This window comes from Delphinapterus leucas, chromosome 7, assembly GCF_059928025.1.
Source record: "Delphinapterus leucas isolate spDelLeu-1000000601 "Yukka" chromosome 7, BTC_Dleu_Yukka2, whole genome shotgun sequence".
NCBI lineage: Eukaryota > Metazoa > Chordata > Mammalia > Artiodactyla > Monodontidae > Delphinapterus > Delphinapterus leucas.
This window is the reverse complement of record NC_143135.1, coordinates 66,059,425-66,083,731: the sequence shown is the minus strand read 5'-3', so window position 1 is coordinate 66,083,731 and position 24,307 is coordinate 66,059,425. Positions and strand designations below refer to the sequence as shown.

At 34.9% G+C, this 24,307-nt stretch overlaps 1 protein-coding gene across 3 annotated transcripts in view; it reads left to right on the top strand.

The window, feature by feature from the left end:
- CHORDC1 (cysteine and histidine rich domain containing 1) overlaps nucleotides 1–24,307 on the top strand; it is a 42,888-nt gene that overhangs the window by 1,657 nt on the left and 16,924 nt on the right. For 2 of the 3 annotated variants that reach the window (XR_016393881.1, XR_016393880.1), the window contains exons 2-12: nucleotides 2,022–2,071; nucleotides 4,790–4,846; nucleotides 7,394–7,551; nucleotides 9,550–9,653; nucleotides 10,801–10,859; nucleotides 15,111–15,181; nucleotides 16,388–16,493; nucleotides 18,174–18,293; nucleotides 19,030–19,092; nucleotides 19,379–19,525; nucleotides 22,450–22,507. Coding sequence is in view for 1 of the 3 variants with exons in the window: in XM_022561356.3 (XP_022417064.1) it covers nucleotides 2,022–2,071; nucleotides 4,790–4,846; nucleotides 7,394–7,551; nucleotides 9,550–9,653; nucleotides 10,801–10,859; nucleotides 15,111–15,181; nucleotides 16,388–16,493; nucleotides 18,174–18,293; nucleotides 19,030–19,092; nucleotides 19,379–19,525 (935 nt within the window). In the remaining 2 variants the exon portion in view is untranslated. The remainder of the gene's footprint in view (nucleotides 1–2,021; nucleotides 2,072–4,789; nucleotides 4,847–7,393; nucleotides 7,552–9,549; nucleotides 9,654–10,800; nucleotides 10,860–15,110; nucleotides 15,182–16,387; nucleotides 16,494–18,173; nucleotides 18,294–19,029; nucleotides 19,093–19,378; nucleotides 19,526–22,449; nucleotides 22,508–24,307) is intronic. The other variant, XM_022561356.3, reaches the window with a different exon arrangement.

The window sequence follows — 24,307 nt, the reverse complement described above, 5'->3', positions numbered from 1 at the left end:
TGAATGGGACAATATGTTTATTTATAGGGTGTTATGTACCAACCTAATTTTAAGGGGAGGTACAGCCAATTTTTTGGAAGTCAGCTTTGTGTGTGTGAAATGGTACAGTGCCCAGGAAAGAGATGGGGGAAGCCAGAAAAATCAGAGGAGTAGACAGTCTCAAGCATTGAGCGTCAACCGTATTAAATTCAGCAGAGTTCCATTAAGGTTGCTTAAAGTTTATCCGCTTTAGCAAAATTGGGGTTATATTAGAGACTTAGAATAAATACTCCAAGTGAATTGGTTGATGGAAAATGGGGCTAGGGAGTAAGGACAAGAGCTAATAGAAAACTGTGGACTTGATTAGGAGAAAGTTTTATAGGATGGGAGAGGTTTGACCTTGTGTATTGACTAAAATAAGAAGACTCCTTTCTAAGATGATACGACATTTTCATTTGAAACAAAAGTTAAATGAGTGTTTTAAAGAGACATGGTAATTTGCGTATGTTAAAAACAGCTATTCTGGAAGAAACACCTCTTCACAAACAATATTTTATTCAATCCACACGTGTGAGGAAACTGAAACAGTTGCAAGAGGCAGAGGCAGAATTTGAGCCAGTGTGGGACTCAGTGTTAAAAGCCCTTGGCTCTTAATCGCTACTGTGTTGTAGCTTCTTGCCCATAATATTACTTTGGGCAAAACTGGCAAACCTGATTTAAAAAGAAAAGAAACACTAAAGATGAAAATGTCCATCTGCTTGTTATTTAGCAGTGATTTTCAAATTTTGTTTATACTAGTTGTATGGTTAAGACCTGACTCACTCCTGCTGCCATTCTGCCAGAACTGTCCATTATTATGATCATGCCTCTTACTGTGTCAGACATGTGTTTTATGCCTCTGACTGTATGTAAATTTGATATTTGAAAATATTCTACCTGTTCTCTACTTTGATTCCCCTCTCAACTTCATATTCCTCTGCATATTCATTTTTACTTTGAATCTCCTTTTTCAGCCCTCAGCCCCACTACTACCCTTAATTAATAGCATCTTCCTAAACTGGGCTTACTTACTGTACCATGAAAATACCTGACACTTTTCTTGCTTCATTAGCTAGAATGGTCTCTAGGTAGTAACGAAGGAAAACATACTGACTTAATACAGCGATAGGGAGAAAAGTACCAGAAATTAATCATTTTGCGACACCAGGAGTCAGAGGTTGTAGACAATTGAGAGCTAAACAGACGTGAAAGTTTGAGCAAAGTAGCCTTATAAGAAAATTGCACAGGTGTGGAGCTGACCTGCTTTTTCTGAGCTCATGGTGCTATCTAGCTAGGGAATAAGTGTGTCTATTATCTGTTGTTTTGTTTTTTAAAATGTAATTCTATATATTGCAGACTATAATAAGTCCATTTTCATAAGAGTTAAATAAAACTTGGTGGTATAATGGGGAAGGGGTAGGGAAATAATAGACTAACAATCATTGACAAGCCTGAAAATAGATTGTAGAATTTAAACTTCTTTTTAATGAGGTTTATATCTAGGAATTGACACCTGTGTAGGAAAATTAAATTAACAATTAGATATTGTATCAGTTTTTTAAAATTGGAACCTTTTCTTCCAAAATATCTTTTTAGGTAATCCCTTGGGCAACCTTTATGGATCGATGCACATAAGAACATTTAAATTTGATAGTATTTTTGTAAAAACCGAATATGATGGTCAAAATTTAGAGCTTGAAGTTCGGGTACTAAAAAATTTTACAACGAAGATTAGAGGAATACAAAATATAATTTGTTATACTTGAACTATTTGTGTTTTTATTTATAGCTTTCTTACGCAAATTAGAATTTTAACCTTTACTATTTTAATACAATGTTATATTAAGCACTGTGTGTCATGCATCAAATTCGAGCATTACTGAATTTTTAAGGAAAAGAAAAGTATTACCTGCATATGGAAAAAGGATTATATGTTAACACTGAAGGAAATGATGATTTTTCTTCATTATAAAGTGTTTTTTTTTTCTTTTGTTTTTGACCAGACGCTTGCACATACCACCCAGGCGTTCCAGTCTTTCATGATGCATTAAAGGTAGGAACTTGATACATTTCAGTCTTTTCACATTTGTATAGTAAACTCAGAGGTATAATACTAAATCTTGAATTTCTCATTTTTTTTCCCTCAGCTTGTGACTCTCTGCTTTCTTAATGACCATTTTGGGGTGCTTTGAGCAAGTGCTCCACTAAAGGCAAAGAGGACAGTAGATGGTGATCTTAAGGGCTTTTCCAGTTATAAAATTGTTACTTTTATCCCAATTCTCACTTTCAGTGCCCCTCATTTCTTCACTTTGAGGGAAAATGAAAGCAATTGTAGAAGCCATAACACTTCTTAATCTTTCAATATATCAGGCAGGTGCTGTTTAATAAGAGCAGCTCTGAATTTTAGGGAACATTATTATAAATACTTAACAGTGCCACTCTTGGGACAGACATGAAAGTTTAGAGTAATACTGTACAGAAAAGAGATGCCACCTGTTTTCCTTGATGTTCTGTAGATTTAGAGAAATAATAGAATATTGTTTGATCAGGTTTTTTTGTGTTGGGTTTATTGATCTTTTAAAATTGATGATAATGTGGTACATTTTCCCTTGTATATCTCAAAAGAAACTGTTGCAGTGTGGCTGCCATGGTTTTAGGTATTCTTAGGAACATAAACAGTCCTATGTGTTTATACATTATCGATGCCCTTTGAATTTCTAATTTTACCTTTCAGGGAGCAGTTGGACCTTACTGGTTTTTAACTGTTAGCTACATATAAACAATGGTACAAGCAGATAGCAAGTTTATGTTAATATGGTTAGTTCTGAGTGAGAAAAACAGAACAAACGTTCAGTAGGGCAAATTATGATCTGACTCTTCCTACATCTTTTTAGCTTCTTTACAAGCTTTTATGGGGATGGAAACTGTGGTTCTGTGGGAATACTTATTTTTGCTGGGGTTGAGGGGATTTTATCTTTCCTAAATTGCCATTTATTCTGTGTTTGCTTTTCTTGTTTTACTTTGTTTTCCTATGATGTTTTCCTCCTGTCTCCTAATCATGGGCATACTTCACTTCTCAGATTTGGCTTCCTGTTTTCTCTCATTCAGCTCATTCATTCTTGTCCTTAATTTATTCTTGTCACCTCTATGCCAGTGACTTATGCAACATATTTTCATTTATCTGTGTCATTGGCAAGCACAGACGAGTTCTGAAGTGACCCCATTCCAAAAATAGCCTGCCTTTCAAGTTTGCTGCTGCTAGTAATGATGTCACTAACTTTCTAGTCATTTAATCCATTGCTCCTCTTTTTACTACCCAACTGTTAATTACTCTGATTAATTAAACTTACTGATTTTACTTTGAAGTGTTTTTGTTTCTCTACTCCGATTCTACTGTTTATTATTGTCTCTATAAACATTTGAAGACTTAGATTTTCCAAGCCTACTGAATTCCACAGCCCAGTAGATTTCAGGGAAAATACATAAATCAGTATGGTGTCTACTGTTGTCAGTTTTCTATTTAATCAAGTGAGAAGTTAAACATTGCATTAACAGAAAAAAAAAACCATTTTAATATTTAAATTAGAAAAGGCATATTCAGGGAAAAGAGCAGTCCTTAAGAAAAGACAGTTTGCAACCTTATGCTTACATACTTTAATTACCTTTTCACATTTTACTGAGGACTACCATAGATCTCAGATCGGCAGTTGGGAACAATCTATGTCATGAATGTATCCCAATATTCCCAGAATACCTAATTCTTCATATAGAATTGAGACAGTAAAGCTTTTTTCATATAGAATAACTTTACTGGTGACAATATTATCTATATTAGTTAAACCTTATATTTAATTTTGTAATAACTAGTAATTTTTGATCTATATTTCAGTTCAGAGTAAAAAAATTAAATTTCAGAATAAAGGAAAATATGAATTGTAGAATATTTAACATTTTCCTTTTAAAAAACTTTAAGGGCATATTGTGAAAAAAGTCACTACCAAATTCTTCATGCATACATTGAGAAAAACAGTGAGGCCCAGATGGATATGTGCAAAGCTGACTCTTAGTCCGAATTTGAGACATCCCAAGCTTTGAGACTGGTGCATTTTTATTTCCTTATTCTTTGTACTACATTGGAATTATAGGTGATAACTTAAAACCATTTATTGTTTAGCTGCTTGATACTTCGTTCAGAAATCTCATACAGCATTACAGTTTCTATATTTGTATGCTTCTAGCTGAAAAGATCATTTAACCTTGAAAGATCTAACAGTGCTTAAGCTACTACATGAATTAATGTTTTTCTGAAAATAGAATGCTTATTGTTGAGGAACAACTATGCTGAGTTTGTTTAGAAACTGAATTATTATAATTATTATCTCTAACTTAATGGATTTTTAAAGTAAAGTACTTCACTTACTTCCTAGATCCTTTAAAATAGTTTTTAGAAATTATAGATTGCTTTTCTTCTAAAAATCAAGCACTATTCTTGAAAACAAGCAATTTCTGTTTCCATATTTCAAGGTGCTTCCTTTCATGATGGGTCACAGCACAAACCACTTTTAATATTGGTTAATTCATTTTTTAAGTCAAAAACTAATCATTTCACTTGATTAGGTGAATTATTTATAACACTTAAAAATTATAAAACTATGTGTATACAGGTTACTTCGGGATTCAAGGAGATAAATCCAAATAGAGTGTTTTAGTGGGTTGTGGTTCTCATACAAATAGAGTTTTCTTTTTTTTTTTTCCCTCTTATGTTTCTTAGGGTTGGTCTTGCTGTAAGAGAAGAACAACTGATTTTTCTGATTTTTTAAGCATTGCAGTAAGTATTAATGGGTTTCTTTTCCCCTAGATTATCTCCCAAAAAGTACATATTATGGGGAGGTCCAGAGTTGAGGAGTCTGATTTTGGGCATCTATTGACTAGTCCCTGTTAACTCACACATAGTACCTTTCTTTTACTCACCTCCCTTCTATAGCATTTAAAATAAGGAATTTATCTGTTTTTGAGATTAAAGTTTCAAGATATTAATTAACCACTTGTCAGTTTAGGGTTTTGTTTGTTTTCTTTTTGCGGTACGCAGGCCTCTCACTGTTGTGGCCTCTCCCGTTGAGGAGCACAGGCTCCGGACATGCAGGCTCAGCGGCCATGGCTCACGGGCCCATCCGCTCTGCGCCATGTGGGATCCTCCCAGACCGGGGCACGAACCCGCGTGCCCTGCATCAGCAGGCAGACCCCCAACTACTGCGCCACCAGGGAAGCCCTAGGTTTATTTTTAATAGCAGCCTTTTTTTTTTTTATTTCTAGTGTACTTTGTTCCTTTATATACATTAAAATTACAGCCTAGAATTTTTTCTTACAGCTTACTATTTTTCCTCTAGCTTTTTATTTATTTTTTATTGAAGTATAGTTGATTTTACAATGTTGTGTTAGTTTCAGATGTACAGCAGAGTGACTCGGTTATATATATACCTATTCTTTTTCAGATTCTTTTCCATTATAGGTTATTACAAGATATTAAATATAGTTCCCTGTGCTATACAGTAGGTTCTTGTTGTTTGATGTTAGTAGTCTTAAAAGACCATCAAAAAGAAGGAACGCAACAATTTAAAGCATTTTCAGTTAGGAACAGGAAATTTTTATCATATCTAAGATACCATAGAGATGCACTGTTATTTTGTGTACCCTTAAGAAAGAAATCTAAAGTTGTTAATTAAATGACATATGATTTACCTTATGATTTCAGGGATGTTAAAATGTATGTATAACTCAATGGAATATAGAAAAGGTAGCTAGCATTTATTGAATGTTTACCACCTGCCAGATATGGGAAGTATTCTATTGTTTTATTTAATCCTCTCAAAAAAGATTTGAATGCCATTGCCTCCATTTTACTGATGAGGAAACTGACTTTAGAAAGCCATAATTCAAAAAGACACATGTACCCCAGTGTTCCTTGCAGCACTATTTACAATAGCCAGGACATGGAAGCAACGTAAATGTCCATCAACAGAGGAATGGATAAAGAAGATGTGGTACATATATACAATGGAATATTACTCAGCCATAAAAAGGAACAAAATTGGGTCATTTGTAGAGACATGGATAGACCTAGAGACTGTCATACAGAGTGAAGTAAGAAAAACAAATATCATATATTAACGCATATATGTGGAATCTCAAAAAATTGGTATAGATGATTTTATTTACAAAGCAGAAATAGAGACACAGACATAGAGAACAAACGAATGGCTACCAAGGGGGAAAGAGGGGGGATGGGATGAATTGGGAGATTGAGATTGACATATATACACTATTGATACTATGTATAAAATAGATAACTAATGAAAACCTACTGTATATCACAGGGAACTCTATTCAGTGCTCTGTGGTGACCTAAATGAGAAGGAAATCCAAAAAAGAGGGATTATATGTATATGTATAGCTGACTTACTTTGCTGTACAGTATAAACTAATACAATATTGTAAAGCAACTATACTCCAATTAAAAAATAAGTAATTAAAAATAATTTTAAAAATCATAAAGTTTTTGGAGCCATGTATGTCTCTCTCTCTATATGAACTCTTTTGGAATTTGAGATCTGTTGAAATCAACTACCCTTGTTGTTAATAGAAGTAAAACATTTAAACTTAATTTCTCTGTAAAATGATTATGCCTTATTCTCTGTGATTTAGAAAGAAATAAAGTTTTAACCGGTGGTTTCAAAAAAAAAAGATTAACTAACTTGCTCGAGGTTATATAGGTAGGTAGTAGGAGAACTGAGACTCAAATTGGGGCCCTTTTATATAAATAACTTGTAGAATTCTCTGTGTGAGATCTCCAGAATTTGTTTTCTGTAAACAAGTTTATGCTGCACCTTTATAGAATAAGTATAGTAGATATTTATTAAGTGTAATTTAAAGGCCTGGTTTTTTTTGTTGTTGGTTTTTTTTTTTGGCGGTACGTGGGCCTCTCACTGCTGTAGCCTCTTCCGTTGTGGAGCACAGCCTCCGGACGCGCAGGCCCAGCAGCCATGGCTCACAGACCCAGCCGCTCCGCGGCATGTGGGATCTTCCCGGACCGGGGCACAAACCCGTGTCCCCTGCATCGGCAGGCAGACTCTCAACCACTGCGCCACCAGGGAAGCCCTAAAGGCCTGTTTTTAATGCATTATTCGCATGTAAGAACTCATTTACAAATATATTAAGTTTAGAGTTCTATTTTTAGTTTCTTAAAATTAGTGTGTTAAAAGTGAAGAAAACATGCCCTTGAATTTATTAATAAAGAATTGAACAGTAGTATTTCTGTCATGGCATGTGAAGTAGGTGATAGGCTAACTCTCAGTGAATGAATACCTCTCACCAACAGGGCTGTACGAAAGGAAGGCATAATAGTGAGAAGCCACCCGAGCCAGTCAAACCTGAAGTCAAGACTACTGAGAAGAAAGAACTATCTGAATTGAAACCCAAATTTCAGGAGCATATCATTCAAGCCCCTAAACCAATAGAAGCAATAAAAAGGCCAAGGTATACTTTATACAGTTGTATACTTTTGTCGCACTTGAATAATAGCATTTGTTCCTGGTGTTTCCTCTTCTGATTTTGCGTAATATCATTTGCAGCTACTGTGTAGTTCACCCACTTTTGAACCACTTGGTTTTCTCTTAGATAATACCTTTCATTTCTATTCCCTTGAGAGCATATACACAGTAGAACTGCAGTACAGGTTTGTTCACTGTGTACTCAGTTATGCTAAGGGCGGGGGAGCCACACATCTTTCTTGTGCCTTGGTGTGTATCTTTTTCACGGTGGCATAGTGGAATTCTGTAAAAGAATCGGCCTTGTCAGGGAATCAGTTTGAGTTGAAAAAGAACTTAGAGGCTTTCCTTTCCAATCTACCACTGTTTCTTAAATAATTTCTAGAACATTCTTGATAGAAAAATATTTAATTTCTTTTCAAATAATTCTATTGAAGAAGAATTTACTTCTATTTTAAAGCAATTCATTTTAATGTTATTAACTCAGTATTTAACTTTTCCTTGTATTGAGTCAAATTCTGTTTCTTTCATTTGTCCATATTTTGCCACTTAGAACAAGCCTAGTCACTCATCTTTTAACAGTTTGCCTAAAAACTGTTAATCTCATTACTGATCAATTTTTAATGTATTCAATTTACATGGCATATTTGTTAAAGTACTTTTAAAATAGCTTTTAGTCATTTTGCAGTAGAATTACACAGGTACTTCATACTCACCTCCTGATCCACTAGAGACTGTTTTACAATCCCACACATGCATGTTGGGTACACCAGGTCTTCTTCATATTGCACGTGAGTATTGAATTGTTTTAGAACCAAAATACAGGACTTAAAAAAACGATGGTTTTTGGCCTCAAACATGGCCTTTGTTGATATTTTTATTCACACTGCAGACTCATGATTTTCCCAGCTTTTTCTTTATTGATCTTAGGTAAATAAATTTATAGCATCTTGAATTATACCTGACCAAGATAAGAACCCAACGAGACTTTCTGATGTTTATTTTGTTTTTTTAACCAAACTACTTAGGATGATTTTATTCTATATCCAGCTTATTCATATCATGAGAAATTTTATCAAATGCCTTACAGGCTGATTTGCCAGAGGGAAAAAAATGTCAGAAAAAGCCAAGAATTTTGGCATGGCTCATTATTAAATATTATAGTGGAGTCTACTATAATTGACAGGATGAGTTAATTTTTTTTTAAATTATGGACTACTAATTTCACTTAAGAGAAAGTGAGAGAAATTAAATATTTTATCGTAAATTCATTAGATAGTATTGTAGAGACAGAGGATATAGGTTTTTGTGTACTTTGTTAGTGCCTCCTATATCAGTAGGTTTTTCATTAAGGATGTAGAATGAATAACCTAGGATTTTCAGTTTTATTGTTACATTTATTAATATTCTTAATACTTATTGAGTGCCTTAACCAGATTGTACATATAACACTAAACCATTGTGAAATGTTAGGGGACATTGTTGTTACTATTTTTTTAACCCTACTAAAACTGCCTTGTGATATAACCGTATCTGAATTTATAGATGCATATACTAGTGTCCACATAAAGTGAACTATCTCTACCAGTAGGGATATGGATTCACTTAGTACCTGTTTATTGCCCATTACATGCTCAGTGTTTTGCTTAGGCATGGAATGTAAAGGTACTTCGCAGTCCCTTCCTTGGAGTTGCTCATCTTAACAAATTTGTATTCTTACTCTTTACTTCCTTCCCATTAGCCCTACTGATTAATAATTTAATGTGTTGACAATAGCATGATTATTTGATATTTAATATCAGAACTTTTTCTGCTAAGACTTAGAAATGTAGCTGTATTAATAGCAGTTATTGTAAAATACTTTTTAAAGAGAAAACCTTGATTGACAAGGCATTTGGCGTATTGTAAGTGGAGCCTTAAGTATATTTTTAGTACAAAGAAATATTTGGTACATCAATAATGGTAATAAAGTTTCCAAATTCTCCAGCCCGGATGAACCAATGACAAATTTGGAATTAAAAATATCTGCCTCCCTAAAACAAGCACTTGATAAACTTAAACTATCATCGGGGAATGAAGAAAATAAGAAAGGTAAGATTTTGTTTTGTATTTTGTAATTTTTTCTGTTCAATTAACCAATTATCTAAAAGAGATAGGAGCAGTGTAGTTTACTGTATGTAAATGCGAAAAAGTAGTACATTGTACATTGTAGTATATTTGTAGAGACGTGGATGGACCTAGAGACTGTCATACAGAGTGAAGTAAGTCAGAAAGAGAAAAACAAACGTCGTATATTAACGCGTATATTTGGAATCTAGAAAAAGGTACAGATGAACCTATTTGCAGGGTGGGAATAGAGACGCAGACGTAGGGAATGGACGTGTAGACTCAGACGGAGATGGGGGATGAATTGGGAGATTGGGATTGACATATGTCCACTGCCATGTGTAAAACAGATAGCTAGTGGGAACCTGCTGTATAGCGTAGGGAGCTCAGCTTGGTGCTCTGTGGTGACCTAGATAGATAGGATTGAGGGGGGCGGGAGGGAGGTCCAAGAGGGAGGGGATATATGTATACATACAGCTGGTTCTCTTCATTGTACAACGGAAACTAACACAATATTGTAAAGCAATTATACCCCAATTAAAAAAAAAGAAGGAGTATGTTGTAGTAAAGAACTTATTTTTGATTTTGGTTTCCTGAATGCTGGTAAAACCACAAAATGAATATGTGGATTATTCCATTTTGTCTTTAATAAAACTGAGAACCTGTTAATTAAAAATTTTTTCTTCTATTACTCATTACTTTTTAACAGTGAGTTAAAATTTTTTGATAGTTGTAAATGTTTCATTGTGCGTGATATAAAATATATTCAGTATTCTCTGACCTACACCTGGTATCTGGGGAAAAAAGTAACCCTTTCATGATTTCTCTTTTACATAAGGTTAAGTTATTGGATATAGTCTTGCATTGTAGAATAGAAATGTGTCATGTCGTATATCAGTTTGGGGATATAGGCAAGACTTACTCATGATAGTTGGTTTCTTATTAGCTTTTAAGTGCATTACATGAAAGGTCACACAGAAAACTTAGTTATCTAAAATCATTTTAAAAATCAGGTTTTTTTGTATTTAGATTATTTTATTAAATACTTATGTTATGGAGTAGTTTACTTTTTAAGAATAGCACTACAGTAAACTTCTATTTTAATGTTTCTATTTTGGTTTTTTTGTTGTAGAAGAAGACAGTGATGAAATTAAGATTGGAACCTCATGTAAAAATGGAGGGTGTTCAAAGGTAAATACTGTAAAATTTGTGTCATGGAAGTAAATTTTTAATTTTGAGAAAAGAGAGTAATTGACTTAATTAGACAAACATTTGGGTGTCTTTTATGTGTTGGGCACTATTCCATGGAGCAGGGCTATTAACATGGATAAGAGACTGTCCCTAAGGAGCACCGTGTCTAATAGATCATGGGAATAAATAGTTCTAATTCAGTCAGCATTTACTGAACACTTACTATGTGCCAGACATTGTTTTAGGGGCTGGGAATATAGTATTAAATAAAGCAAAATCTCTGTTCTTATGGAGCTGATATTCTAATTTTGGGGGAAGGATAACAAGTTTTTAAATGCTGTGAATTTAGGTAGACTTGAAGAAAATTAAGCAGACAAGGAGATAGAGTAAAAGTATTTAAGTGCACTTGTCAGGGAAGTCCTTTCTGATATGGTGACACTAAATCAGAATTCTGAATAATGTAGCAGATGAGTTATGTAAACCGTGGAGTAGATGTGGGAGTAGTATGTGTAGAGGCATTAGAGCTTGGCTACTCGAGAAATCATGAGAAAGGTCAGTGGGGGCTTGATAAGCGTGCGAAAGTAGGGAGTATGAGAGGCAGGCAAGATTATGGAGGTCCGTCCTTATAAGCTACAGTGAGGGGTTTGGGCTTTATTCTAAGTGTAATAGGAAGCCATTGTCTGTTTAAGGAGGGGCTTTGAAAACGATGTCTTTGGCTGATAAGTGGCAAATTTAATGGGGCAGGAGTGGAATTGGGAAGGAAAACCAGCTAGGGTGCTACTCTGGAGACCAGGCATTAGGATATGTTTTTGAGAAGTGGTTAAATGTAGGATGTATTCAGACATCTCAGTGAGGCTTCTTTCTGCCTACTCTATATAATATTACACACCCTCCAACATTCCATACTCTCCTTTTTTCTCCACAGCACTTACCACCTTATTACACACTACTTGTTTTACATATTTATTTTGCTTATGCTCTATCCCATCTAACTTTCCCTTCCCTTCCCCTTTTGAACTAAGGTTTAAAAGGAAAGAATGTTATTTGTTTTCTCTTTGCTGTGTCTTGAGTGCTTAGAACAATGCCTGGCACATGACAAACACGTGTGGAACGGATGATATTTGGAAGTATTAGCAGGACTTGCTAATAAACTGGAAGTGAAGCATCTAGGTCAGCGGTTCCCAACCTTTTTGGCACCCAGGACTGGTTTCGTGGAAGACCGTTTTTCCACGGACCGGAGTGGAGGCAGGGGCGATGGTTCAAGCAGTAACATTGAGCGATGGGGAGCGGCACGTGAAGCTCTGCTCACTTCCTGCTGTGCGGCCCGGTTCCTAACAGGCCGCGGGCTGCTACCAGTCCGAGTCCTGGGGATTGGGGACCCCTGATCTAGGTGATTTGTGCACCATTAACTGAGAAGGAGAAAATGGAGTTAGGGTTGGGGGCAGGTTTGCAGTCTTCCTTCATGTTAAATTTGACATCACCTTGCTCATTTAGAGATGGAAATATGAATGCATTCACATGTGTATAAGGTAGAAGTAGTAGATAAAAGAGAATGATTAATTCTTGGGGGTGAGGGAGATATCGTGCAAGTGGTAGGGTAATGGAGGAAGATCAGAGCAAAGGTATCCTAGATGAACTTTGAGAAGTGAATGGCAGTTCTATAAATGGACAAAAAGGGAAAGGATATCCCAAGCAGAGGTGATAGCAGTAATATACAGAAAACAAAAAATAGTAACAATGGTACAAAATTTGCTGATGTAAAGTTGAGATTAAAAGAGATAAGTAGGGTCTAGATCCTGAAAGGCTTTTATACTGCTCAAAACCTTACTTTAGGTCATGCTGGCCATTGAAGAAATTTTAAGTTTTTTCATTGAAATATAACATTAAATATATATAAATATGTTAATTCTATATAAGCATAAGGGATTTTCACAAAGCAGAGCCCTCCTTATGCTTCCTCTCATTCATTATTTCCTCTCCCAAAGGTAACTTTTTTCTATCAACATAGATTAGTTTTGCCTACTTCTGAACTTACTGTAAATAGAATCATGGAACAGGTATTCGTGTCTGTCCTCCTTTGCTTAATAAAATGTTGCTTATCTTGGTTTCATGTAGCTGTAATTTGTTCATTTTCATTGCTTTAAAACATGCCATTGTTTGAATGTACCAATCAATTTATCCTTTCTACTGTCCTATGAAGTTTTTTGATTAATGTTACTGTGAACATTTTTGTGCATGACTTTTAGGATACATGTACACATTTCTTTTAAGTATATGACTAGAAATGGTGTTGCTGGTTCAGAGTGTGTGTGTGTGTGTGTGTGTGTGTGTGTGTGTGTATGTATGTATGTATGTTTAGCTTTAACATACTCGCACATAGTTTTACAAAGTGGTTGTATTTACGCTCTTACCAGCAATATATTAGGCTGGTTCCTTTTGTTCTACACCTTGGTAACACTTTGTAATATCAGTCTTTTATATTTTAGCCATTCTGGTGGATGTGGAATGTTCCCATTGTGTTTTTTTTGTTTTTTGTTTTTGCGGTACGCGCGCCTCTCACTGTTGCGGCCTCTCCCGTTGTGGAGCACAGGCTCTGGACGCGCAGGCCCGGCGGCCATGGCTCATGGACCCAGCCGCTCCATGGCATGTGGGATCTTCCCAGACTGGGGCACGAACCCGTGTCCCCTGCATCGGCAGGCAGACTCTCAACCACTGCGCCACCAGGGAAGCCACCCATTGTGGTTTTAGTTTGCACTTTCCTGATAATGATGTTGACTGCCTTTTTGTATGTTTATGGCCATTTGGATATCCTGTTTTGTGACATGTCCAAAATCTTTTTTATCTGTTTTTCTATTAACTTGACATTTTCTTAATGATTTTAGGAATTCTTTATATGTTTTAGCTACAAGTCCTTTGTCTGAGAGGCTATATACCTTTTCACTGTCTTAATGGCGTTAATGGCTTTTGATAAACAGAGTCTCTTCAATTTTAATGAAATTCAACTTGTTCATCTTTTCCTTTATGACTAGGGCTTTCTGTATCCTATTTAAGATATCTGTTTATTTTAGGACCATGAGTATTTTCTCATATATAGAGGCACATTTAAATGTGCAAATAACCTGGAACTGATTATTGTATATGGTGTGAGGTAGATGTGATTAAAGGACTTTAAACAAGAGAGTGATACATGTTTTAATTAGGTAGTAGAGTCCAGAAATTGAAGGCAGAGAAATTAATTAGAATCTTTTAGCATAGTTTCATTGCCTAAAATCTGCTAGTGATCATGAGGAAGTTTAGCAAATTAAACTGATAGATATTTTTAAGTCAGATTGACAGGATTTTGTGATAGACTACATGTGGGTAGAGGGTAAAGAGAAACTGAAGAGGACTTACAGAATTGTTGCTTTGAGAGACTGAGTGGATATGGTGCCATCAAATAAGACGGGAAGAAGAGTAGGAGGTTTGGGGGGCAGTAGTGATGTAAGTTCAGAATCTAACATACTGAGCTTTGTGTGCCTATGGAATATCTTCAGGAGGTACACACACCCCGTAATTTGAATTTACAAAAAGTAAATGTACAGAATTCTATTTTCTCTAACTGTAGGGTGGTTGCTGTAAATACCAAAATAGACAAAAAATATACTATTGGCTGCATCTATGTTTTATTAACATAACTTTTTGTGAATTCATCTGTAGAGCCTTCATCTACAGCAGCAATGGGGCCCGGATCTTCCAGACAAACCCTGGATATATATATAGGTCTGCAGCTCATTTTACGCTTCGTAGGAAAAAGAAATCATCATCTGGGACTTCCAGAATTGCTTATTAGATTTTCCATTTTAATTCATAATGTTCACACAGAGTTTACTATGCACATAAATCATCCTATAACTGTATTTCTGATGAGAGTACTAATCTCTTGGTTTCAATATTGTTCTGTAAATTTATAGAACATACCTGAATGTGTTTGGGTGTGTCCTCATATGCAAAAGTCTGAAAGTATCTGAATACATCCTTTTGCCTACTTTTATATTTGCCTTTTTCACAGGGAACTGAAACTTAAGCATATCCAAAAAGGAATCGTTTTTCATTCCTTATTGGAATGGCCTGAGGTGAATTTATGAATGTTCTAGGTAATTGTTATCTCTTGGGCATTTTCATAGTTCATAGAGGTCACCAGTACTTGCAAATACATGTGAAATGTAACACTGAGATGTGAAACTAATTTTTTTGCCTCTTTTTCTCTTTTAGACGTATCAGGGTCCACAGAGTCTAGAAGAAGTCTGTGTATATCATTCTGGAGTACCTATTTTCCATGAAGGGTAACTTATACCAGGCTAATTAAAACTTTATGGTAGATGTTAGAAATGTTAATATGCCTTCAAACATTAAATGCCATGCAGCAATATTAGGTATTTTACTTACATTGTCATATAATTTTTACAATAACCTAGAAATGTGGGTTTTGTCTTCTTTTTACACATGGGAAAACTGAAACAAAATTATAGTGAAGTGGCCGTTGTGATTCAAACCTCATGTTTTTTCTGTATTCCCTTCTATTACAGTGTGATACTTTCTGTTTGAGCTGAACAGGTGTTTTTTTGTTTTTTGTTTTTTTCTTTGAAGGACTGTGCTGTGCATTGTAGGACATTTGGAATTTTGGGCCCTGGGACACTAAGACATCAACACTGTGGCATCTGAGAAAACCCATACTTTTCCACAGCTCTCAGTTGAGAGCCTCTCAATATATTATGGTGTAGTTTATAGAAACGCAGCACTGTATTGAAATCTTCCACTCTGTTTCCATATCCTTCAGGACTCAAACCCAAAGTTTTACTGTAATTTTTGTCTTCCAGTGTTAGGTTTTTCTCAAGTAAATAATAGTGGGTTTCACCTACTTTGGGCTTGACCATCACAGGTTGTGTAAACAGTTATTTTTAGGTTGTTTGCATGTTCTCACTTTCCTGGTTTATTAAAATACGAACATTTTCTATCTTTGGTCATACCACTTCATGGTAGCTTCATGAGGAAACTGGAGTGTAAACTATCAGTGAAAAGCTGATTTTGGATTTTGTGATGGTTTTAAGCATCTTCACTCAGGAACTCCAAAACTGCTATACTAAATGGCATTCTGGTTTTAACTTTAGTCTTCTGGTCGTTTTTAAAGGTTTTTTGGGGGGGGAGGGGCGGGGGGTGTTGTTTTGTTTTTAACTTTTGTGTAGTTGCTTTATAATGTTGTGCCAGTTTCTACTGTACAGCAAAGTGAATCAGCTGTACGTGTACATCTATCCCCTCTTTTTTGGATTTCCTTCCCGTTTAGGTCACCACAGAGCACTGAGTAGAGTTCCCTGTGCTGTACAGTAGGTTCTCATAGTCTTCTGGCAGTTTTAATTGTTCAGTAATTTAGACACTTGTAAGATACTAAAGTTACACACTTATTTCTTTTTTGGTTAAGTCACTTATCACTTAACACTTCTGAACTTGTTTGTGAGATTTTATTGCTGAAGTTTTTCTATAATAATTTACAGGATGAAATATTGGAGCTGTTGTAGAAGAAAAACTTCTGATTTTAATACATTCTTAACCCAAGAGGGCTGTACAACAGGGAAACACACGTGGACTAAAAAGGATGCTGTAAGTAGCATTTTAAAAATTGCTTATTGGAGTGTATTTATCTGAGTCATTTTGAAGAGATTTGAGATTATTCTGTCTTTAGATTTAAAAAAACAAGTTTTTCTCTCCGTCACACAGTAAAGTTTGATGAGCCTAAAAACTGAAGTTAATCTGAGTCAAGCTCTCTCAAAGCACTGCTCTTTGATCAAAATATCCATTATGTATGTTGATGCAAATATGTAGGTTTTTGTGAAATAGTTAAGCTAGCCTAAATTGAAGCATGTTTTTCTGTAATTCCATACCTTGTTCCCAGTTTTTGTTTTTTAAAAATCACTTTTCTGGTCATTTGATGTTATTAATCATTTAGACTTCTGATTCTCTTTTGGCCACTTAACATCATTCAACCATATACAGATGTACAAATACTCTTAGTGGCCGAAGAGAAGGATTGCACACTTGTTTTATTGGGATTGTTTTGAAAGCCTCTGCTTGCTACCAGGAAATTTATCAAAAGAGAAGAGAAAGCATCAGTACCTACTTCCCTAACAGTATTTTAAAAAGACTTGTGTCTGTGTAAATAATCCCCCAAAATCCCATTAAATTGTAAGAAGGCAAGCAATTATTTGCTAAATAAACGTTTGTTGGCTGTTATTAATGTATCTTAAATTAGTTTTATGTGCTGTATCAGCACTAATAACCTCAAGACAATGAACCTTTTCAGTATGTGTGTCTTTATGTTCAAATTACTTTAGGAATTCATTTAGCCTACATTTGCATATTTTATAGTTTCTGCTTTTTAATAACACATGGGTTTAGGTATTAAAAATCTATCCATTAGGTTATAATAATTTATCTACCACAAAACTTCTGGGAATGTTTTATTAGTAAAAAGTGAAATCTCCCTGTATTTTCTCCAAGGTTCAAAAGTTTGAAAGTTTTGGTTTGAAAAAATAAAATGTTGTTTTATGCACAAAAGTTTTCATAGTATGATACTTGATGAAACACATTTTTTGTTATTTTTTAATGCATGTAGTTATCAAGTATTGGGTGTCTAAGCCAGGTGGCTAAGGGCAAAACAAGTAAGTCATATAAGTAATTTAAATTCAGTTAGTGTAATTGTACGAATATATAAATATTACTTTTTAAAATAGTAGTGTCTCGCAGTTTCCTGCATTAAATTACCCTCAGCTACAGAACGAATCACAACTTGTCTTTCAGATAGTTATTGTTATAGCAGTGTGTCACTCATAGGTCATAATATTTTCATAACAGTAATCAAAAGATTACTTCCACAAATTCTCACCCTTTTTTACATGTTATTATGAGAGGAAAGTATTCAATAACAACAACAGATAGTTATAACTAATCAATTACTTTTTCCCAAATTTCAATTTGTAGAAAATAAATGGCAAGTTCTTATGCATGACGTTAAGATGTTGTCTGGTTTATCCTGCTAAGCAAATGTGTTTTTCACTTCAGTCTTCAAAAGTGTGTTCTTAAATCATAAAACTATAAGATTGTTTGTATTTTATTTTATTGGTTTAACTTCTTGATGGGAGCTTTAGAAGTTGTGCTTAAAAGCATTAAGGGCTCAGTTTTGTGTGGTATTTTTGTTCTCAATTTAGATGGGTCAAATTACTCTTTTTAAGAGGTTAATTATGTGGCACTTTGTAAATTCATAAAGTTTCTCTTACATTACAGGGGAAAAAGGTTGTTCCGTGTAGACATGACTGGCATCAGACTGGGGGTGAAGTCACCATTTCAGTATATGCTAAAAATTCACTTCCGGAACTTAGTCAAGTAGTAGCAAATAGTACATTGGTAAGTACACTAAATATCTTTCTTTTTTTTTTTTTTTTTTTTTTTTGCGGTACGCGGGCCTCTCACTGCTGTGGCCTCTCCCGCTGCGGAGCGCAGGCTCAGTGGCCATGGCTCACGGGCCCAGCCGCTCCGCGGCATGTGGGATCTTCCCGGACCGGGGCACGAACCCGTGTCCCCTGCATCGGCAGGCAGACTCTCAACCACTGCGCCACCAGGGAAGCCCCACTAAATATCTTTGAGTAAAAATTACACATTATTCTTGATGTTAATGTGTTATAAAATATTGATCTTGTTTGAGATGTTTTTAAGATCTTTTAGTTTTCCCCATTTGAAAATTAGTTTGAAATTACTTTCACAGAAACTATTTTAAGTGAAAGTTTCTGCATAGTAGTTATTTCTGAAGCATGGAGATACTGTAGTAGCTTAGAGTATCAAATAATAATGGAACTTAATTCTCAATATGAAACTCCAAGTTAATTTTTCTTGGTTTTTTCAAATTAAAAAAGTATAGTATTGGTAATTAATGGTTTTTTCAAATAAAAAACGTACAGTATTGTTTTTTTAATGGTTTAAAAATGGTTAATGGTTTTTCCAAATTAAAAAAAGTACAATATTGGTAATTCCTTAAAATAGCTTAAATGATTTTTATCAGTATCTTCTTATTTTTATAATCAGTGTTTTATATCATAAATCTTTACTTTGGTTTTGATCAATTAATCAACTTTTTCTTTTTCAGTTAAATGTGCACATTGTATTTGAAGGAGAGAAGGAATTTCATCAAAATGTGAAATTATGGGGTGTAAGTATTATGAATCCAGCAGAATTTTTTCTTAATATTTAAAATACCATTGTATAATAAAAGACAGTACTTTAGTAAGCACTGATGCAAAGTAGATATATAACTTACCATTATTTCTTACCAAAAAGTTTAAACTAGGGATAGAAATGGCCTTAGAAGCTTGGAATTTTGACTCTTAGCAATAGGCATAGGCATAGACATGAAATCTTGTTTATTGTTTCAACCTACTTGCCTCTAAAACTAATAAAAGCACCCAGGTGTACTGTAATTCTCTTTGATGTTGCAGGTGATTGATGTAAAGCGAAGTTATGTAACTATGACTGCAACGAAGATTGAAATTACCATGAGAAAAGCTGAACCTATGCAATGGGCAAGCCTTGAACTGCCTGCAGCCAAAATCCAGGAAAAACAAAAAGAAGATACAACAGAATGAGTTGAGAAGGAAAAGAAAGTTATTGACTATTTCAGAATCCTTAATATGTGGTGAAGTGGTGGCTTGCTGCTGTACTCTTGTTTTCTTGTTGTTGTTGTTGATGAATCTGGCATTTCAGGGTCTACAGTAGGTCCAAGCCAAAGTCAGTTTATCTTTTTGTGCCTCCCGTATCCCTTTTGAGTTACCTAAGACTGATTATTCATTTCTCCTCACTAATAGAACTGTAGTTGTGTCTTATACTTGAAGCAGCTAGAAAATAGCTCGCAACAGTTACAGCATTTCGTAGTATATTATGTTAATCAGAGAAATGTAAAGAAGCATTTGTTTTTACATTTCTTTCTTTTATCCTGTAATTAGTAAAGCAAGATGGAATGTCAAATTTTTAATTAGTTTATTCATGAATTTGTGTTCCTATGATACTTGAAAATCTTTAAGAAAGAGATGAAGCTCTGCATTGCTTTTTCCACTCAGCAATTACGTTTTGTGGGGGGATTAACTTGAGGTAGTGTAGTAAGTAGTAACGGGGAATATATGCGTTGATTAACAAACTTCAATTCATTTACAACTAATTGGATTAAAAATTGCATCAGTACCTATATAACTGGCTAAGCAGTATGATTTAAGAGTATAGGAAACATTATAAATAAGAGTATAAAGGTATCAATTTGGTTAAAATTCACCATTTTATCAGACTAAGCAATAATGTTAAACATCTTTTTCCTGACTATTTATAAGGTCTTTGGTGTTATGACTGAATTGTACCTAATTGTACCTACACCCTCTTAGAATCTTTAATTAGTTACAAAGATCTGGCCTCCCTGCTGGAAAAGTGTTTGTAAAGTTGTTGACTAAAAGGCTTATGGAAATACATCAGGGTATCAGAAAAGTAAATATTTAAGCTTTGCTTTATGACAGTTATTACATGTTAAATAAACAAAATAGCTTATTCTTTTGGAGGTTTTTTTTTTTTAAGGCTTTCATGAACAGCTTGACAATTCTAGGTGATACAATATGATTATATATTGTATTTGATTAAATATAGGTATCACAGAATTAGATTGTTTATGCTAATTGAAGTCATTAAAGGATAGTTACTTTTTGAGGCAGTGCAGAGCTCACAAAGAAAACATATTAAGACGTGTTATGAAAGCCGAAACTCTGGCAGAACTTAATACGTTTGGGTGTGAATTATGTTTATATAGATTAAAATGATTATTTTCTTAAGCTCCTTGAGTGTTTTTCTTTTCTTGGTATTAATGGACTTCTTATACAGAAAAGTTTGCAGAAGTGCAATTTTAGTTAGTAGCATATCTCAGTCTACTACCCTTAACAGGTAATTATTAGATGTAGTTATATAATTCTTAAACGGTTTAGCTGCGTTATGTATAAAGACAAAAATTGGCAGCCAGCTCTTCATGACACTAAAATACCATGGCAAGAAATTTTTGCAGTGAAGATTGGACTCAAATAGAGTATATGTTTCTAGTACTTGGGGTTGTATTTAAATTTTTTAAAGTTATCTTTCATAATTTTGGAACGTGTGTTCATTTGGAGACATGAAACCTTGTGTATTGTTTAGGGGAAAGGATTGATAATTGATTCGATTTGAGGTAATGATTAGTAGACCCTTTGTGTGTGTGTGTGTGTGTGTGTGTGTGTGTGTGTGTGTGTGTGTGGTACGCAGGCCTCTCACTGCTGTGGCCTCTCCCGTTGCGGAGCACAGGCTCCGGACGCGCAGGCTCAGTGACCATGGCTCATGGGCCTAGCCGCTCCGTGGCATGTGGGATCTTCCCGGGCGGGGGCACGAACTCGTGTCCCTTGCATCGGCATGTGGACTCAACCACTGTGCCACCAGGGAAGCCCTAGGTAGACCCGTTTTCAATGATTCCTCCTTGAGGTTTTTTCCCCTGAGCAGTATCTTTATATGTTATGTGCCTGTGAACTATTTAAAGCAAGCGTATTATTCACCTAAGAGTTAGTTACAAAGCACTGACCTTTTTATATATATGTGTGTGTGTATATATATATCATCTCTCAAAAAATGCTTATTAACTTTATTAAGTTGTTTCTCTAGAAATGCTTCATCTTTCTTAGCATTCATAGTAATTACTATAGCAAAACAGTCAACTAATCTGACAGCTGACTCAACATGGGAAACATAAAATACCATTTTTCTTGCCTGGCCGTTTACTAGTATAAAGGAGAAAAGTGCTAAGAATTTGAACTTTTATTATTTTTTAGCCTCTTATTTTTGAGATAATTTTAGATTTACGGAAGAGTTGCAAAAAAAGTACAATTTTTTATATACTTACATTAATCTTCCCTATATGTTAAAATCTTACATACCCGTAGAACATTTACAAAACTAAGAATTAGCCTTGGTACAATGCTGTTAACTAAAGCTGAACATTAATTTTGACCATTTGTTTTTAGTAGAACATGATTTAAAGAGTAGTTCTTGAGACCTATCCTAATATTTTGGTAGTAATTAAAGCCAGTAATTATGAGCCATTAAAAATATAAATTGAGGGCTTCCCTGGTGGCTCAGTGGTTGAGAGTCCGCCTGCCGATGCAGGGGACACGGGTTCGTGTCCCGGTCCGGGAAGATCCCACATGCCGCGGAGCGGCTGGGCCCGTGAGTCATGGCCGCTGAGCCTGCGCGTCCGGAGCCTGTGTTCTGCAGCGGGAGAGGCCACAACAATGAGAGGCCCGCGTACCGCAAAAAAAAAAAAAAAAAAAAAAAATATATATATATATAAATTGAAATCAACCTATCATAGACATCTATAGGTCAATGTTGTAACTTCTTGCTGTAACCGTATACTGGCAAAGTACTGCAGTGATCTATTTTATTAAAATTTATATTTTATGCCAGAGATTTTAATTCTTATTAAGTGAAACTTGTTGTGTTTGGTTTTCTTTAGACAGTTCAACCATCTAAGGGTGAAGAGAACCTTAAAGAGTTCTTGGAAATATTTTAAGGTGACTTTTGGCTATTGCTTTACCACCCCTTGCTTTAAAAAAAAAAAAAAAATCAGTCATTGCCCAGCCCGAAAATGCATGTCATACATATACCCATATTAAGTAAATTCACTTAAAAGCTTAAAAGTGGGAATTGCCTGGTGGTCTAATGGTTAGGGTTCCGTGCTTCCACTGCAAGGGTTCGGGGGGTGGGGGGGTCGGGAGGGAGGGAAGGGAAGCTTAGAAGCTCACTTATGAGGTCTGTAACCTTTTATTATTTTTTTAATGGTCGGATACTTTTAAGTTATCTATTAGAATGTTAATGGGGTTTTGGTTTGTTTCATTGCAGATTATTTTGACCTGGCATTCATATTTAATATTTATTTTTGCCTATGTTATAATTCTGTAGCCTCAATTCTGGAATGCAAGCTAAGTCCAGCTCGTTTTTAAGTTTTGTTAATAGGTGTTTTCTTTCATTTCTTTTGTTTGTTGGGTAGGTGGGAAGTTGGTTTTTTACCTGATTGCTTCCTTACTTCCCGAGTACAACTTAAACTTATCTGGAGTTGTTGCATGCCTTGCTTATTTTATTTACGTGTAGATAGATACCTGCTGCTTTAAACATTTGGCGTTATCTCTAAAATACTGGATTTGCAAAGGTTTTCTTGTGTTTTTTTTTTTTTGTATAGTTGTTTGATTTTAAGTTTTTATATAATTCTTAGTTGTGAAGAATTCCTTGAAAAACAGTTTTTCTAAAGAGCATGCTTTTATTAAATGCTAATTAATGCCTTTTCTTAGTTTTCCAATTTAGTAGGCCATGTTTAATGTCTACTGAAGTGAAATAAAACTTCCAGCCTTAAACATTTTTATGTTGCTTAAAGATTATGTGTCAAAATAATTTTATTTGTTAATCTTTTTTGACTAAGCAGATACAGTGTTCAAGTGATTCAGTTCTTAAATTATCTTTTTTAAGACTGCTAATAGAAGTAAGATTACTGATTAAGCCTGGGAGAGGGTAGTCTCCCTGAACCTGTAGTACTTTCCCCTCCTCCAAAAATGAGACTAGCTGAGTATATTAATGTTTTTGAAAACACTATGATCCTTTTCTTCATATTGCTCATTTCAGTTTATAGTTCCATATTTATTATTTATATGATTAATTTGTTAATGTTTGTATACTCTTATAGACCACATACAACCTTGACTGTGTTTTGGCCAACAATTTTGTCCCCATTTTCTAGTACAGTACTTGATATGTTGGTTGGCTCATGTAAATATAAAGACGTAGCACTTGTTATGGGCCTGTCACTTTTCTAAGGAGTTTTATGAATATGAACTTAATCCTCATGACAAACCTATGAGGCAGGTTCTCTTGTTACAGTCAAGGAAACTGATTTATGGCACAAGTAACTTGCCCAGCGGCAAAACTAGTGAGTTGTAAAGGAGAGATTTCAAACTCTGGGCACCTGGCTTTCTGTTCTGTGCTCTTAACTACTATTTTATGCTGCTTATGTCTGTCAGTTGAATTAGTGGGTTCCATAAAACATTGGCACATAGCATGGAAAACTAGTAACACTGTGTTAAGTTACTAGGAACAAATTTTACTTTCATATGTTTTGTTAGAAAATAAATTTATAAAATAAAGTATGTAGTCCTTTTGTCTGTACAGTTTTGGTTATAATAATAGCTGGATTAAAAACTTATCATTTATGTTCTGACAACTCTTACAGTCTCTAGTTTCTCTAAACAGCTTCCAAAGAAATGTCAGAATCCTCAGTTCAAAAAAGTTTCCATTGCCATTTTGATAGTGATGTATTTTGTATA